Source organism: Monodon monoceros, unplaced genomic scaffold, assembly GCF_005190385.1.
Source record: "Monodon monoceros isolate NGI ecotype Baffin Bay Population unplaced genomic scaffold, NGI_Narwhal_1 Super_Scaffold_18, whole genome shotgun sequence".
Taxonomy (NCBI): Eukaryota; Metazoa; Chordata; class Mammalia; order Artiodactyla; family Monodontidae; genus Monodon; species Monodon monoceros.
The window spans coordinates 50,206,370-50,223,831 of NW_021703774.1; the positions used below are offsets into that span (position 1 = coordinate 50,206,370).

Here is a 17,462-nt window from a genome sequence, read left to right on the forward strand (position 1 = left end):
GTGATGCCAAGGGTCATGGAGGATTGTGATGACAGGGGTCATGGAGCATTTTGATGACAAATGCATGGAGCGTTGTGATAACAAGTGTCATTGAGCATTGTGATGACAAGGGCATGGAACTTTTTGGTAACAAGGGCACGGAGCATTGTGATGATAAAGGCATGGAACATTGTGATGACAGCGGTCATGGAGAATTGTGATGATAAGGGGCCTGGAGCTTTGTGATGACAAGGGGAATGGAGCATTGTTATGACAAGTGTCATGGAGCATTGTGATGACAAGGGCATGGAGCATTGTGATGAGAATGGTCATGGTGCATTGTGATGACAAGGGCATGGAGCATTGTGATGACAATGGGAATGGAGCATTGTGATGACAAGGGCATGGAGCATTTTGATGACAAGGGGAATGGAGAATTGTGATGACAAGGGCATGGAGCATTGTGATGACAAGGGCATGGAGCATTGTGATGACAAGGGCATGGAACATTGTGATGACAAGCGTCATGGAACATTGTGATGACATGGGGCATGGAGCATTGTGATGAGAAGGGCATGGAGCCTTGTGATGACAAGAGCATGTAGCATTGTGATGACAAGTGTCATGGAACATTGTGATGACAAGTGTCATGGATCATTGTGATCAGAAGGGGCCTGAAGCATTGTGATGACAATGTCATGGATCATTGTGATGACAAGGGGCGTGGAGCATTGTGATGACAGTGGTCATGGAGCATTGTGATGACAAGGGTCATGCAGCATTTTGATGACAAGTGTGTGAAGCATTGTGATGACAAAGACATGGAGCATTGTGATGACAAGGGCATGGAGCATTTTGGTGAAAATTGCATGGAGCCGTGGCCTTGGAAAAGAGAATGATCTGATTTACATATGCCAACCTGCCATCACAGAGTCCCTGCTTTCTCCTTCTGCCTTGTCCAAGATCCTGAGGCAGAAAAAGTTTGAATATTGCAGTGGAACTCTCTGAGGGAAGGCTACAAGGTGAGGAGTGCGTGTGAATTATGTGGGTTTGCACATACATGTACGCCATCCCATGAGGACCCATTCTCAATGGGTCTCTTTTCAGCTTTCCCTTTTCTAGACCTTTATTTCCTCTTTTTCCCAGTTACTTTTTATCTGGAAGACAGCCTCTCCATTAAGCTGGTATTGTGGGTGATAGTGTGTAGCTCTCCATGGAGTCCCATTTACCAGAATAGGGTATGACATATCGTAGGTCAATAAATCTGAACTTTTGGCTAGAAAATTTTAGCCAAGTATTATGTTCCATCAGTCTCGGTTCTAAGAAATCAATGGCCTGGACTTTTAAAACATGTCTCTGAGTTCTAAGAGCCAATGTAAAGGATGATCACTGACTGTTTCTTTTTCACTGTCCTTGTGTTCTACAATCATGATTTGACATCACGAGGAGACCTCTTTGTCCTGGAGGAGAAATAATTTGAGTTTTGGGCTATTAGATTTTATTTCTACTTCTCTGAGTATTTGGATGAATTACCCATGAATTGAGAACAAATCAGAGCCTTACACTCATGACTTCTTTATGTAATTTTTCAGTGTCTTCTCCTTGAAGACAACAACAAACTGACCCCCAACCTCACAGATGGTGTTAGTCATCCTGATAATGCACCTCAGTTAACATCTCAAGTCGGGATCCAGTTGCACTTGCTTTGTGCGACAGGTATTCGAACGACAAGCTGCAGATACATTGACATTTGCTAAATCTAATTAGTTTTAAAATGAACTGGAGTGGCTTGCAATTTGAAGGTAATTGATGTTAAGCCCCTAAAATTAAAGAAATGATTTTCAAAGAAAACAATCACCCCAAATGTATCTCTTACTTTGTAGAGGCTGTCTTTGCAGTCTCAGGGAAGGCACTGTAGTAAAAGCGAGAAGACTTCCACTTCTAGGCTCACATCTCCCACGAGCTAAACTGGTGACTTTAAGTAAGTTAATTGAATTTCTCTGTGTCCCCAAACTTCTCAGCTAAAAACTTGGATTTGCTTATTCAACAAATGAATTAGGACCTCCCATGATAGACAGGTGAAAATAAGGACTAGCTCTCAAAGAGCTCACAGATGAGATGGGAGACCAGGTGACCAAGTGTATTCCAAGATAGCTGTTGGTCCAAGGAGCTAGTGATGTGCTCCAGAGGCCCCTGATGCTGCCTACCAGGGAAGGAGGTGATTGGAAATTTCTGGAGGAGGTAAATTTATGGATGAAAAGACCATGGACCGGACAGGTTAGTCAATTTTCCTAAATCCCCTTAATTAAAGTTTTGGCTTCCAGGCTGATGGTCTTTTCCTTTGAATATGAGAACATAATTTAAAATGTAAAGCTTTTTTACTATTATGTTGAGAGTGTGTCTGTAGTAATAAAAACATCAATAATAATAACTAAGATTTTGTGCTAGGCATTGTTCCCAGAGTTTACATGTGTTTAGTCATTAAACTCTCTTCACATACAATGAAGTAGGTATTTTGAAGAAATTAAGCACAGAGTTCAAATAACTTGCATAGCATTGCACAGCTAATGATGGAACCGGGAAAGCATCGTGCTTGGTGCTTCACATATGTTGTCTTCTTTAATCCTTAAAATAACTCAAACAGGTAGCTTTATTAGCCTCACTTCACAGATGAGAAAATGAAGGCACAGAGAGTTTAAGTAACTTTCCCAAGATCACACAGTATTTGAACCTAAGCAGTCTGGCCCCAGAACCTAGACCGTTACCTTCTGTTCCCTTAGTTTAAAGCAGTTGAATCTGTTCTGCAAACCCAAGCAAGACCACTGAAACTTATTTCCAGTTTGACACTGCCATCTCAGCTAAGGTGAATCTCTGCTCCTCTGCTTCTCTGCTCCTCTGTAACTGAGGAATATTACTTATTATCTTAAGTGTTTATGCATATGTCTATTTTTTCCATTAGACTTGTGACTTCTCAGGGACAGGGGTGATACAACTTACTCATCTTTATATTTCCAGCACCTTGTACAGTGTCTTATGCCTAATAAGGGCTCAGTACTCAAAACAGACCTGAATGAATAATTTCCCATCATGAGAACTTGAAAACTTTTGCAAGAAAATATCCACAAATTATTTTTGGCCTAGAGATTGCCATGTGGGGTCATCCTATGGTTTGATCCATCTCTGCATCTTTAGAATTTGAGACAGGTCTTGGTATACAGAAAACATTTTTTAAAAAATCCACGAATGCATGAATGGCTTAGTAAGGGAGGCAAGAGGTGCAAATGAGAATCATTGCAGCTTTTGGGAAACTGTCCATGGGAGAGGTGATAGCAATCTCTGGGAGAGGGAGCCCAGGCTCCTTGCAGAGACCCCCAGCAGGCAGCCTTCGTGGCAGCTGATGGAAGGGAGGCACCCGCTTGAAGTCAAGGCCAGTGATATTCTGCACTGACAGCTCCTCATTTGACCCTCGGGGGTGCTTATTTCTGGCAGAAGCATTTCTTGGTTTTAGAAGGTACTTCACCCCTTTACAACCTGTGTAATTGCTATTGCAATGCTTTGCCCTTGTAGTGTCTTAATTATGTCAAATTTTATACCAAGGGCTTTAACTTAACGCTGCATTTGCAATTCTAAGACCCCCTACTCTTGGCACTGCCAGGAAACACATTTTCTAGATGTGGGACACGCTGACCCAGAGCTTGTTTTTGCATTCTTCCACAAGGAGGGGTGGGGTGGGGACAGGATCCGGGGAGCCAGGCAAAAGGAGACGTGTGTCAGGAGAATAATCTCAATGCTTCTAGAAAGAAAAACCCATCTCTAAGTTACCCTGCTCCAAGCGCTGCTTGGATGGAGATTGCTTGGATAATTGCAGGATCGGAGGCTGTTCGCGTTTAGTTAAATTATATACTTTTGCTCTCTGTGGGTTTTACAAAAAAGCCACCTTTTTATTATCTGCCTTTCATCAAGCAGAACATGCCCCTGGAGTCACCTTTCCTCTCCCCACCATGCCACCCCAATAACGAGAAGGAAGCCATCTGCCAAGAAAACAAACACAATATAAAAATTACACAAATACATAATCCCCAACCCAGAAGGGAAGGAGCAGCTGCCACCTGGTACCAAGCAGAAAACAGTTTAATATTTATCCAGAATAGAAGGTCCCCCAACAGGCCGTAATTCCTCTGTGGGGTGGGGCGGCTGAGGGGAGGTCAGGGATGGGAGTCACCTCCAGGGTTTGGGTCTAAATAGGGACATAATGGGAATCAATTCAGCGAGCTCAGTGTTGCTGTCTCCTGTCACGGGGTGCATTCAGGAGGCACCTGAGGGGGCTATCAATCTGTCACCGGAAAGGGGAGAGGAGCGGGGAGATAGGAGGCAATTGGAAATGGGCATCGCTGGGGACTTTTCCTCCAGCTGGAAGTGTCGCTAGAGAAATATGGAGCAGAGCCATCCCCAAGGTAAGGTAAATGGGGGCTCTTGTCCCTGGCCTTGGGGAGTGGTGCCTGGGAGAGATGAAAATCTGCTCTATCGCATTTCAGACAAGCCTCTTTTCTTACTCCTGATCTGGTCTTGGATTGGGATAAAATTTTACTCCCCTTGCCTGAGAAATGCACTTTCCAATGCTTCAGCTGACTCAAGGCTTGCACTGATTTATATATAACTTGTATCTAATTCCTTAATCAAATGCTCTCTGACTGAATAGGAATGCAGTTATTAGAAATTGTGCAGTGCATGAGAGCGACTCAATCTTCTGTTTTATTGATAAACCAGCATGTTAAAACGATGCCCGCTGACATGACAGTTCTTTCTAAGGAAGAGGCAGTTTACAGAGCTGTGTAAATCAGAAGTGTCCTTACGCTGTGGTTGGGGAGACATGATATGGCAAAATGTCTACCAATAAAGTGGAGTATTACAGCAAATTACCCAGTTTATACATGCAGGCAAAGCTTCGTTTCTCTTGCCACGTTCGAGAGCCGATAAAGCTTGCAAATGTGATGGGAGCCACTATTTCTGCCTCTGTGCAGCTGTTTATCAGCAGCTTTTTAACACATTTTCACATATTAATGAGGTGGCATAGCAATTCCAGAATTAGAACAGTGGGATGTATCATTGTCTGCCTTATCTCAAGATATGCCTGCTGTCAGCATCATTACCAGGGTGTGCACCATGGAAGATGGAAATTTTGGTGGACGAACCATGTGCACGTGACCTCTCCTTCCCTGTGCCCTCAACCCCCTCATCTCTGATCATACCTGCATTGGCCCTGGCACTGTTATTTACAGGTCTTGATGCATTTTGCAACTTTGTCTTTTTGTTTCGTTTTTTCTTTTATTTTAATCAAAGTATAATGGTCTTATTGTATTAGTTTCAGGTGTAAAATAGTGATTCAATATTTTTATACATTATAAAATGATCACCATGATAAGTCTAGTTACCACCTGTCACCATACAAAGTTATTCCAATATTATTGACTATCTTCCCTACGCTGTACATTACATCCCAGTTATTTATTTTATAACTGGAAGTCTGTACCTCTTAAACTCCTTCACCTATTTTCACTCATCCCCCCTCCCCCTCCCCCTGGCAATCACTGGTTTGTTCTCTGTGTCTGTGAGTATGTTTCTGTTTTGCTTTGTTTTCTTTTTTAGATTCCACATAAAGTGAAATCAGATGGTATCAATATTTGTCTTTCTCTGTGTGACTTATCTCACTTAGCAAAATGCCCTCTAGGTCCATCCAGGTTGCTGCAAATGGCAAGACTTCATTCTTTTTTATGGTGAGTAATATTCCATTACATATCTATATCTATATCACATCTTCTTTATCAATTCATCTATTGATGGATACTTAGGTTGCTTTCATGTCTTGGCTATTGTAAATAATGCTGCAATGAATATTGTTTCATGATTTATGTGTCAATAGGGCTTGAAAATTCTTCTTTCCTTCTCCATTTTCTAAAATAGTCCCTGGCGTTTAATAAGTACTCCATAAATATTTAATGAATGAGTGGGTAGGTGGATGGATGAAAGTGTTTGTTTCCTCAGAGACGAACCTCTGCAGGCACAGTCTACCTGTCATTGTGGCTTCAAGGAACAAAATAGGTATGAGGCATGGTTTTCCTTGAATTTGCATACAAATGGTAAAATGGCAAATGAGATCTCTGAATTAAGAGCCATCGGAGAACTTACAGAGCATTTAACCTGGAGATTTCCAAGCACAGGTCTGCAGCTGGGGCCAGAACAATGCAAAGTTTTCACCAGTTTGCAATGAGATGAGAAAATTAAAAATACAGTGAGTGTTCATGGATCTACATGAATTCTCTGCTAGAATTCTTAGATTAGGTCTTTCTACTTTATTTGGCATTAAAACATCCTTTCTTTTATAAAATGATGGTAATAGTGGATGCTAGCCTTTACTTGGCAAAACGAAAAGATCCTAAGTCCCCCACATTTTGGGAGGTTGGGGAGGGGAAGTTTAATTAGTCTGTGAAATCCCAAAATCTGGAGCCATGGTTTAACTCATCTATGTCTTTTGAAAAAAATTCACTGAAATCACCCTATTGGTTTTAAGTGAGACACTGGGCTGCTTAAAAGAATTAGCTCATTTCAGCAAATGATAAGATGCCTCAAGCCCTACAGGCACCTCTCTGTCTTGTCTCTTCAGAGCAGGGATCCAGGCTGGGCCACATGAGTCTTGCAGTAATGCCATGACTAGGCTATAGGAGATTTCCCAAATCCAGGTCAGTCCCTGTAACAGGAGTACAGAAGCCAATACATTGATGTCTCAAACATTTTCTTCTGCTGCAGACGTAGTTGCTGCTTTGTCTTTAGGTGGAACAAATATATGCTCCGACTGTGTAAATACAGAGCCCCTCTCTGAGCTATGAGAATTCTAGTTGGTGTGGGAAAAAAAAGACTCTGCATAGACACATCTGCACAATCACGTCTCCTTTCTCTGAATCCCCGCAGCTCCTACTATCTATGCCACACAGCATAGCCCTTGGTTTTTACATTGTCTTCTGTGCTCTGTTTATTATTCACAAGTCTTATCTGCCCTAAAGAATGGGAACACTTTATTTGAATCCTGTTATTAATTGATAAATTTTCTTTTTGTCAACACAATCTTTTTTGGAGGCTGTTGGCCGCTCACGGTTCTACATATGTCGGGGAGATCAGAGATTCTGTCGACCTGGTTTCCAGCCCTGGCTCTGTGACTGGTGGATGAGCAGTGCACGAGTGAGCACTGACTCTCACAGCACCTGGATCCCTGTCCCTAAGAGGGAGTAACAGCACTGACCTGCCTCATGGAGCGAAGTGTCATATGCATCAACTGCCTAATGATGCTAAAGCTCTTTGAGAATATAAACGTGAAACATTATCATTATGGTTAATACTAGTCTTCGGTTTTCAAGTTTTTTTTTCCTTGAAGAGGAGAGGCAGAAAGATTATTTAAAGAAACAGTGAATAGAAGGCTACAGTTTTTTTTTTTTTTTTTTTTTTTTTTTTGTGGTATACAGTTTGTTCTTAATTCATGACTGACTTTGATCAGAATGTCATAAGCAGTGGGAATGCGGTCTTGAAGTCCTGAACGTAACTATTTCTACTTCAGGGCATGAAGGCTTCTCTTTAGGAAGAGAAGTCGTGTTTCCTAAAAGCTCCTGCTACAAAAGAGGCCAAGCTGAGTAGACAGAGCTGGCCTGAGTCTTGAACATCTTGCCATGGAAGGACCCAGAGCAGGAGAGACTGCAATGATTTTTTAAAGTCCCTACAGTTTTTTAGAATTTCAAGAGTGAAAGGATTCTTGGAGATCCAAAAATCCTTGTTCAGTGTCCTTTCCACTTGTGACAGGCATCGGTGGATCCCCAGTGGTATGTCTCCTATTGCTTCTGTAACAAATTACCACAATCTTAGTGGCTTAAAGCAACACAAATTTATTATCTTTCAGTTCTGGAGGCCACAAGTCTGAAAAGAGTCTTAAGGGGCTAAAATGAAGGTGTTAGCAGGGCTGGTTCCTTCTGGATCCGGGGGAGACTCTGTTCCTTGCCTCTTTCAGCTCTGGTGGCTGCCCACATTCCTTGGCTTGTTGCCACATCGCTGCAATCTCTGCTCCCATCATCACATGGCCTTCTCTTCTTTATCAAATCTCCCTCTTCCTCCCTCTTATAAGGAGCCTTTTGATTACATTGGACCCACCTGGATAATCCAGGATAATCTCCCCATCTCAAAATCCAGGCCAAGGGAACAGTAACAGCCATGAGGTCAGCACGCTGTGGGGGATGCAGGTGGAGGGTGCAGTAGGAGAAGAGCTCGCTGAAGGGTGCGGCGGGGGGTGGGGTGGGTTGGGGAATGGTGGGCAAGGTCATATAGGATTATGGGCCAAGGTCAGGACTTTGGCCTGTACTCTAAGTGAGAGGGAAACTACAGTTGGATTTTGAGCAGAGGAATGAATGACATGATCTGACTTGCATTTTTCCAGGACCACTCTGGCTTCTGGGTGGAGACAGGAGGCTCTTGCAATAATCTAGGCAATAGGTCATGGTGGTTGGATCAAGGTGGTGGGAAGTGGTGGATTTCTGGATATATTTTCAAGGTTGAGCTGTTAGAATTTGCTGATGAATTGGCTGTGGGGTGTGAGAGAAAGACAGGAGTAAAAGTTGACTCCTAGGTTTTTGGTTTTAGCAGCAGGAAAGTGGGGAAAAACTGCAGGAAGAGAGAGATGTGGGAAGAAGATGGAGAGTGGGGTATGGACATATTAGGATTTGAGAATTACAAGTGGAGATGTGTCAAGCTATGCAGCTGGATTTGCTAGTCTATAGTTCAAAGGAGAGGTAGGGAAAATCTTCAGAAAATACTCAAAACCTATAAAGCCTGCTTACTTGTTAAAGGATGAAGGAGAAGCCCTTTAATATGACATCTAGGATTTTCTATGGGTTGGTTTTAGCCTCATCTCTCATTGAGCTCCTACATCCAAGGTTTCAATCACTGATATCTTTCAAAACCCCTTGCCCTTTCATGCTTCATTGTCTCTACTTGTGTTGTTCCCTCCACCTGGAATATGCATCCCTCCCTTGCCACCAAAATCCTGTTCATCCTTCAAGGCCTGTGAGCCCCTTCTGATTGCTTTAGTTGAAATCCATCATCCCCTCCTCTGTGCTCCCAGGTAGACAGATGGTGTGTTCTCCATCTACCTTATATCTGACTACTTGTGTTTGTCTATATCCCTACTAGATTGTGAGTTGCTTGAGAGTAGGGAAGGACCATGGTTCATTGGTCCTTATATCTCGAAGATGTCTCCAAGATGGAGACAGACAGGGGTGTGATCCTAAAAATCAGAATCCTCAGTCTGTCAGTTTACCACTACTGGTTTTGAGGTAGAAATGCATGAAGACATGGCCAGACAAGAGTACACTATTGATGACTACACGCTGTTGGCCAAAACCCGCATGTGGAACCCATAGCCGAGGGAGCTCACTTCACCAGGTGAGAGTCACAGTTTCTTCTTTGCCTCCTGAAGATCTCAAGGATTAGACTAAAAACTGGCTTCCTTGGTCCCTTTCTCACACCCAAGCCTTGACCACTGTGTGTGAAGGCAAGAGGGCAAGGACAATTGAATCTAACAGGGAGATGGTCCAGGGAAATACAGCTTAGAGCAGAGCTGGGCTAAGTTAACCCCTGAGGCATTGGGAGATGGGGGTGGTAGGAAGTTGAAGGCTTAACTTATCACACTAACCAAATATAGGGACATAGTCTGGAAATTGAGGGACTAGATAGGAGGGGAGAGAGCCAGGCAGGGATGCAAGAGCATTTGACCTGTTGCTTATTGCACACAATCTCCTATGCTGCATCAATGTCCAGTAGTGCTCTAAGCAGTGTCCCACACCAGTGCACCTCCTCCTTGGCAATGAGCTGCAATGAGGAGAGCCTGATTCCACCACAAGATGGAGCCTGCCCCTGCATCTGGCCCTGATTTTCACCTAGCAGGTGCTGAATAAGTTTTCATTGGATTTGCCAAATTGGATAAATCCTCAGGAATGCACATGTATTCCCAATGGAAAGACTTAGGGGTATCTCTGTGTCAATGACAGCAAGTGTGATAGAAATCTAAGGTTTTCTTGCAATCCTAGTATAAGACATAGTATAGTGTAGTGGGTAAGAGTGAGGGCTCTGGAGCTGTGTGATCTTGGACAAGTTAACCTTCCAGGGCCTCAGTTTCCTCATCCATAAAATGGGAGTAATGACATTTCTCACCTCAGAATGTTTTTGAATTAACTAAATGAGTTAATACTTGTAAATACTTATAACAGTGCTGGGCACATAGTGAATGTTGGATACGTTCTAGCTATTTTATAAGTGTGGGTTAGCTATAGAATGTCAGAGAGTCGTATGTCAGAGGATGTCTCTACGTCTTTGTTCTAAAAAGGTTTAAAATTTCTGAGGAAGAAAGATTTAGATTTTTATCACGCTGTCAGTCTCTTTTACCTGAATATTTTACCTGAATATGCAGCGCATATCCTGGCAGCACACATGACTCTTCTTATCCAGAGGGACGACCATTATTGGAGCTGGTTATGGGGCTGATATTCAGGCAGCTGCTTTTGGGCATGATCCCAAGTGAAATGTTTGAGCTGGCTCTTCCCTCAGACTCAGAAGTCACCTGCTAATGTGAACTTCAATGGTCCTGGGATGCTCAGCTGGAATCTCTGGCTTGTGTCACACCAAGCAGGTGGTCTGGGACCAAAGGGACAGTAATTGGCAACAATGGTTGTTGGAAGGTTACCAAGGCCCAGGAACATTCTCATTGGTTGTGTGTGTGTGTGTGTGTGTGTGTGTGTGTGTGTGTGTGTGGTCTCTCCAGATGGGTAAAAAGGGTCATACTAGGAATCCCTGAAGCAGTATTTTCTTCTCAACTTTCCTGGCTTTCATTGTTCAGAATTTCATTTTTGTCTTGGTAGTTTGAGGATCTTTTCAGTACATCCTTCTGCTCTTTTCTCTCTCCTATTAATATTTGTCTGACCAGTTAGAACTGTGACCTGGGAATCCTACATGCCTTTCTGATGGTATCCTTTTAACTTTTTTATTCACCTTTTTAAACTACATTTCCCCCCATTTCTATGAGGATCATCCTTGAGCAGTGAAAACTCTTGATGGTAAGAGGTGTCCAGCAGGGGCAGAGGGACTCTTAGGTAAATAAAGACTTCTGTTTTGCTGCCTGATTAACTAAACCTCCCCTCTCCCTATATTCCAGTGTCAATAACTCCTGTCACTTTCTGAATTCCAAGAGGAGAATTTACTTTTGAAATCAGAAAAAAAATCAATGCTCAAAGGCCTCTCTTTTTTGAACCTTATTTAGTTGGATCAGTTATAATCTTTTATTTCCTGTGATAGATTTTACACACGAATATTCATTCAACAAATATTTACTAAGTGTCTGCTGGGGCAAGACCCAGTTCTAGCGTTAAAGGGGAATATAAAATATATAATACATTTCTATCTATCTACACATATGATGTACATTATACTCTAACTGGGGGGGACACAGCGTATGCAAAAGTGGGGGACCATACTGAAGAAAGAGTTGAGAAACAGTGCTTAGGACCTCATGACTTTGCTCAGTTTGTTATAAAGAAACTTTTTCTTTTCTTACAGGGGGGAAATAATTCTGATGTCACTGAAATGTGTGAAGATTCATCCCTCCCCCGAGGGTATGTGTTCAAAGGGGGTGGTCCACACTTAAATTCTACCCAGAGCATTGTTGCTTATGGCCCATGAGCCCTTTGGGATGTACTTTGTGGCTGCCCGTGGGGTCCTATGCCCTCTTCTGAGAGGAGGCAGCTTAGTGCGAGGCAGATCCAGGTTCCACTCCCTGCTCCTCCACGTGCTGTGTGCCTTTGGGTGAGTTACTCATCTTCTCTGAACCTCAATTTGATCATCTGCAAAACAGAGATAGTAGCACCTACCTCATGATGTAAAAATTAAAGTGAGATCATATATGTACCATACATGGTTCATAGAAAATGAGCAGTTTACGTAAATTCCCTCTATTCTTATACCAAGATTTACATTTTCTTTTCCTTTTTTTTCTTCTCCTTTTAATTTCCTTTTTTCTTGTAGTAGGGACGAATGTCCGAATCACTTCAATTAGTCCATCTGGGTTCCAGGCACATCTGAGATTAATATCAGCCAGAACTTGAGCATCATTGCCAAGATGTGAGCTCCTTAGGCTGGCACATGGACCACATGAACGGACTTTCTTCTAGTGCTAGGTGATGCTAATTGCCATCTGATCTGAAGCCAGAGTTGCTTTCCTTTGTTTAATAATTTATATCTTCTCTGAGAACACCGAGCTAAAGTTTAAAACTACAGAAAGGAATGATTTATCTAAATGCCAACAAAGCTAAAGGCAGCAAAATCACCCAAACTCCCTTTGTGGGCTGCTGTTCACTCACCACCCCAAATACCAGGTGGCATTTGAGGGAGTGTACATGTGGGACAGCAAGAGAGTAAAGTTCCTGAGGTTTTAGGTCTTGGTCCAGCCTCACTCTGTAGGTGTTGCCAGCTCAGGCTGGCTGAGAAGCAGGCAGGACTCATGGAAATGAGCATATCACAGTCCCAGGGCCCACCTCCTGGGGCTGCACTGTATTTCAACTTATTTTTTCATCAAGCAGTTATGAATACCTACTATGTGGCAGGTTGTCTGCTGGGCATTGTGCAAAGTTACAAAGCTGGAGATTGCTGCTCTCAAGCAGCTCACAGTCTGGTGCAGAAAAAAGTCCATTAATAGTTATAGTTAGGGAGGAATAGTTAGGGAGGAACACCTCCCCTGCCCCATCCATGCTTCCCGAGTGACAATAGAGCAACAACCGCCTCCAGTATTTTTCCTCCTTTGTGGCATTTTGGGAGGGTGGAATTGGGGAGGGTGGGGGAGTACAACTGGAATAACAGGAATAACCATTTAAAACTGGAATAACAGGAATAACAATTTAAAGCAATTGCAGTGTGCCAGGTATAGAACTAGGCATTTTATATCTCATATCTCATTTAACTGGTATATTCAGAACGAAACAGTTTCTGACATGTAGATAGAAACAGATCTGGAATTGTCAGCAGTGTCCCTTCCTGATCAGATTGAGAGATCCAGTTTCACTCTACAAACACACATTAGTTAACAAAGGGCTGTTGCTTCTTGATTGTGCCTTGAAGCTGACCTTGTCTGCTCAGGTGCCAAAGGAAACTCTCTCCGTTTTAGGAAGGCTGTAACAGCTGTCACTGAGGTGTCGCTGGTCAGAGCACAGTAAACATTAACCGATCTTTGCACCTTTGGTTTCCTCTAACTGGAAGGTTCTTCCCCTCCATCCTCCTGGCCAGCACCCCAACCTCCTCGACTTCCTGCAGGACCCCCTTCTCCAGCAAGTCTCCCTCAGCACTGTAGTTACATGGAGCACCCCTGCTCTCTGGCATTCTTGTCGTTGAACTTTTCTCTGTAGCAAAGATTGTCATCAAACAGAACGCATTTTACTTCTTTCTTCTTTGTCTCCTCCTTCCCCCCACAAAAGGTGAGCTCTACGAGGCCTGGGAGTCTTGCCATTTAGGTTTCCCTGCTGTATTCTCAGCACCCAGGACAGTACCTGGCCCAGAGCAGGTGATCAATAATATTTGTTGAATGAATCAATGACATGATGCTATCAGGAAGAAATGACTCTGTGTAGCCTAAGGGTGGAGTGAGACCTTTCCTACAATGGCAGGATCAGGGAATGTACCATTCATTGATTGATTCATTCATTCACTAGGTAACTTGTGCCTGGCACAGTGCTGCTAGGCTTTGGGGTAACAAATGTAATGAGACACGGTTTCTGCTTCTAGAGGACTCTGTCTGTTGAGGGAAATGGACCCCAACTAATATTAATGGTGATACTGATGGTGGCTTGCATTTAATGGAACATACTACAGGCCAGGTGCTGTTCTAAGCATGTTTATGCATTATTAACTCTTCTAATTCTTACAAAAAATGAGGTAGGTATGACTCTTATGCCCAGTTTGCAGCCGAGGAAACAGAGGTGCAAAGAGGCCACGCATTCTGAGGTGTGAATGGGGTGTGTGAAAACAGCTTACATTGTAACTGCTCACTTGCTTAGAGTGGAGAGGGCCACGTGGGCAGCTCTGAGAGGCTTACGGATAATAATCACTCTCCTGCCCCCATCCCCATCGACCGGTTCTTATAGTTGCTGGACACTTCTACCTCCCTCACTTCAATCCTTGCTGCTCTAGACCTGGTCTCCCCTGAGCTCTCAGCGAATGCTCTCCTTCTGACCCTCATGACTCCCTGTTCTTATGCTCCTGAGTCTGCAGGCCCTTCCCGTGCTCTAAAGCAGGGAGGCTCAGCCCGGACGTCCCAATTCCCCACTCTGTGCTCTCAAAGCTGTGACTTCAGACACTCCACATTGGGTCCCGCTGTCCTCTGCAGGAGGGGAGAGACTGTGACCGGCCCAGATTCCACCACTGCTGACTCTGGGCGGGGTCCACGAAGGTCTGCCCTCACCAAAAGGGTCTTTTGGGAGTCTCCAAAAGAAGAGTTTAACACTGTCACCCCTCTCACCTTGTCTGTTCTCCCCATAGTCCCTTCTGAGTCTTGGGTGACCACACTTTGTACATCAAAACCCTAGGCGGTCACTTGTCTTCCTCACCTAATGATGTGTTACAGAAAACAAGCTTCCATTACTTGCAAAAGTGTGATGGGAACATGAATATTAATAACTCCCACGGGTTTCCTGCAAACACCCGTCACCACGGCTTAGAAACCTTGTTCTGGTCTGCTCAGTAGAACAAAAATAAAGGATTCATGAACCCAGCTTAGGCGGAGTACTTCCTGGGGCTTTGAACTGCAGTGCTCCTGCAGCACTGAGGTGGGGACTGTGCTCCCTTCACCTGGGTTTTGGCAGGAAGGTGTTTGACTTTGGTCACGGACAAGACTTGGCAGCTGCATCAGGACCCAGTGGAGCTGCATCAGGGATTTCTTTAGATCGAGAAGAAAGTTCTCCATGGTGACAGCATCTTGGTGAGCAGGTGCATTAGATCTAAGCCAAGTCAAGTTGCAATGATGCTAGAATCCAGAGCTGGTCCAGCACCGATTCGTAGAACTTCAGGGCTCACCGATCATCATTTGGAGTACACTGAGGCCACAAGAGGCAGGAGAAAAGTCAGCAGCAGGGCCAAGGGTACAGAATCTGGAGATGACTGTTCCTTTGGAGAACCCGAAAGCAAGGATAATGTTGCCCTTGTTCTACAATCAGGGTTTCCACTAAAGTCTGCTGACACAGCTTTTTCAGAAAAAGTCCTTTTCTCCAGGGAATCTTCAAGTATATGCCACTTTATGTTCCCTGGGTCTCTAGATGCCTGTTCAGGATCTCATAGGGTTGAGTCAGGCTGTGGTAGAGCTCATAGGTTTCCCATCTCAGGCAATGCTGTTCTAGTAAGTAGTGCTCCCAGGATCTGAAGGGAATTCCTGGCTGAGCTGGAGATTGGATAGATTACAAGGAGACTGGGGTTGGGGAACGTAACGGCCCTGTTTCTTGGGTTCTGCTTCCCCAGGAACCCCATGTGATCTTTAGGGTTTGAGCCCCTGGTTTGATGGCTGTTCAAGAACGCTAAAGCCTGGGTCCCGTAGTTGAAAAGTACTGTTGAAATTTATTTTAATGTGTATTGTTTGTGCATTTTTTAAATTTGGGATTAAAAAATCATCCATATTTCTAGCTCACAAAAATAAAATTAAAATCTTTTGGATTTTCTAGAGAAAAATATCTTCTTAGGTAATTTCAATGTGATCAAGGTAGCATCTATTTTGCTGAACTTTAGGTCAATCATTAAATCTATGGTGTTAATGAAAATGCTCATTTTCTCGGGCAGCAGCATGCAGAATCTCTCTGCGGTACAATTAACAGTGGTGGAGAAATCTCTGCCAGTTCTTCTAGCTGTCAGATTTTCCTGTAGTTGGCATGCCAGTGTTTCATCGCAGAGCAGGCCATGCAGGTGAAAGTCATGGAATAGTCATAGCTTTCTTCCTAATATACTTCATTGCAGGAGGCCAATCCCCCACAGAGTTCCGACATAGGATGCGTTGATCACAGCGGCCTCTGCCCAGCAATGTTTACCCAGGAGGCAGCCTGGTATCATCACGGAAGGAGTGAAAGAGTTGAAGCTGGAAGATCTACAGAGTGAGTCCTGGCTCTAAAATTTGCTAGCTGTGTGATTCTGCCCATTCTGATCTTCAGTTTTCCCTTCCATAAAATGAAAATAAAAATAACAACTGCTCTTTCTACTTTATAAAATTATCCTGAGGATAATATGAAACCTTTTATGGGAAATAGTTTTAAAGACTGCATTGCTAAAGGGTTGTTGCTTTTGTTGGCTATTGCATAGAAATAGTTAAACTTTTTTAAAGAATATCCAAAAGCATTCTTTGAACTATTGTAAAGTGATTGCCAGGCGTGTGCAATAAAAGCGTATAATATAGGAAGGCTACTTTTCCAGTCACAAAGGAAAAAAAAGCTGACATGGTGATTATAACAGATAATGTTGGCTATCTATTCAACATCTGTTCTTACGTCACTCCTTTCTCCTTTGTATTGGGTTGGCCAAAAAGTTTGTGCTGGCCAACCCAATAAAAGAACCCTGATTTTGTTACGTATCTACCGTTATCATGACCACATGTTTCAAGGGCTTTAACCCAGAAGCAGGCCTAGATTGGTCTAAGCCAATGGTTCCTAAACTTTCATATGCATCAGAATCACCGGGACGGCTTGTTAAAACTCCAGTTGCTGGGCTCCCGCCCGAATTTAGTTGGTCTGGGTGGTGGCAGAGAATGTGTATCAGGTGATGCTGATACTTTGGTCTGAAGACCATATGCTTTGACAGCCACTGTCTGAGCCAATCCTGGTGGTCCCATCCTCCTTGCCAGTTACTGGTTAGATACAGATACATGAAGCAGCTCTGCCCAATGAGATGTGATAAGTGCTGGGGGCTTATGGGAAAGGGTTTCTCACTCTTCAATAGAGACACAGGGAAGAGGTGGCTCCTTTTCTACCTCTGGACAGTGTCTCTGGGTAGAGCCCCTGGGACTGCTGCAGGTATTCTGGTACTATGAAGGGAGCAACGCTGAAGACAAAGTAGACGCTCTGAGAATGACTAAGCAAAAATGATGTAAGGCACCTGGGTCCCTAATGATGTCCTTGGGTCACAAAATTAACTGTGGAGTTGCCTACCTTTTATTTGTTAAGCCATTTTGAGTTGGAGTTCTCTGTTACTTTCAGTCAAAGTTAACTTAGTGGATAAAGTGATAATGTTAAAATTTCTTTTCTGTCACGGGGACATGGGGGTAGGTTATGGGATAGGATCCCTGAGCCTTACTGGGGGCAATGGGAGATGGCTGGCATTAGCGATTGCACTCAGCCATGAACCGTGAACCTTCATCAAGGTCTAACTATCAGGAGAAG

The 17,462-nt window shown here is 43.6% G+C and overlaps 1 protein-coding gene across 1 annotated transcript in view; it reads left to right on the top strand.

Annotated features, from left to right (window-relative positions):
• Positions 1-16,151, top strand: part of LOC114899040 (protein transport protein Sec16B) — a 62,912-nt gene extending 46,761 nt beyond the window's left edge. The window contains exon 25 of the mRNA XM_029229391.1: positions 16,051-16,151. Within this exon, the coding sequence (XP_029085224.1) occupies positions 16,051-16,091 (41 nt within the window). The 3' untranslated portion in view covers positions 16,092-16,151. The remainder of the gene's footprint in view (positions 1-16,050) is intronic.
• Positions 16,152-17,462: the final 1,311 nt, after the last annotated feature.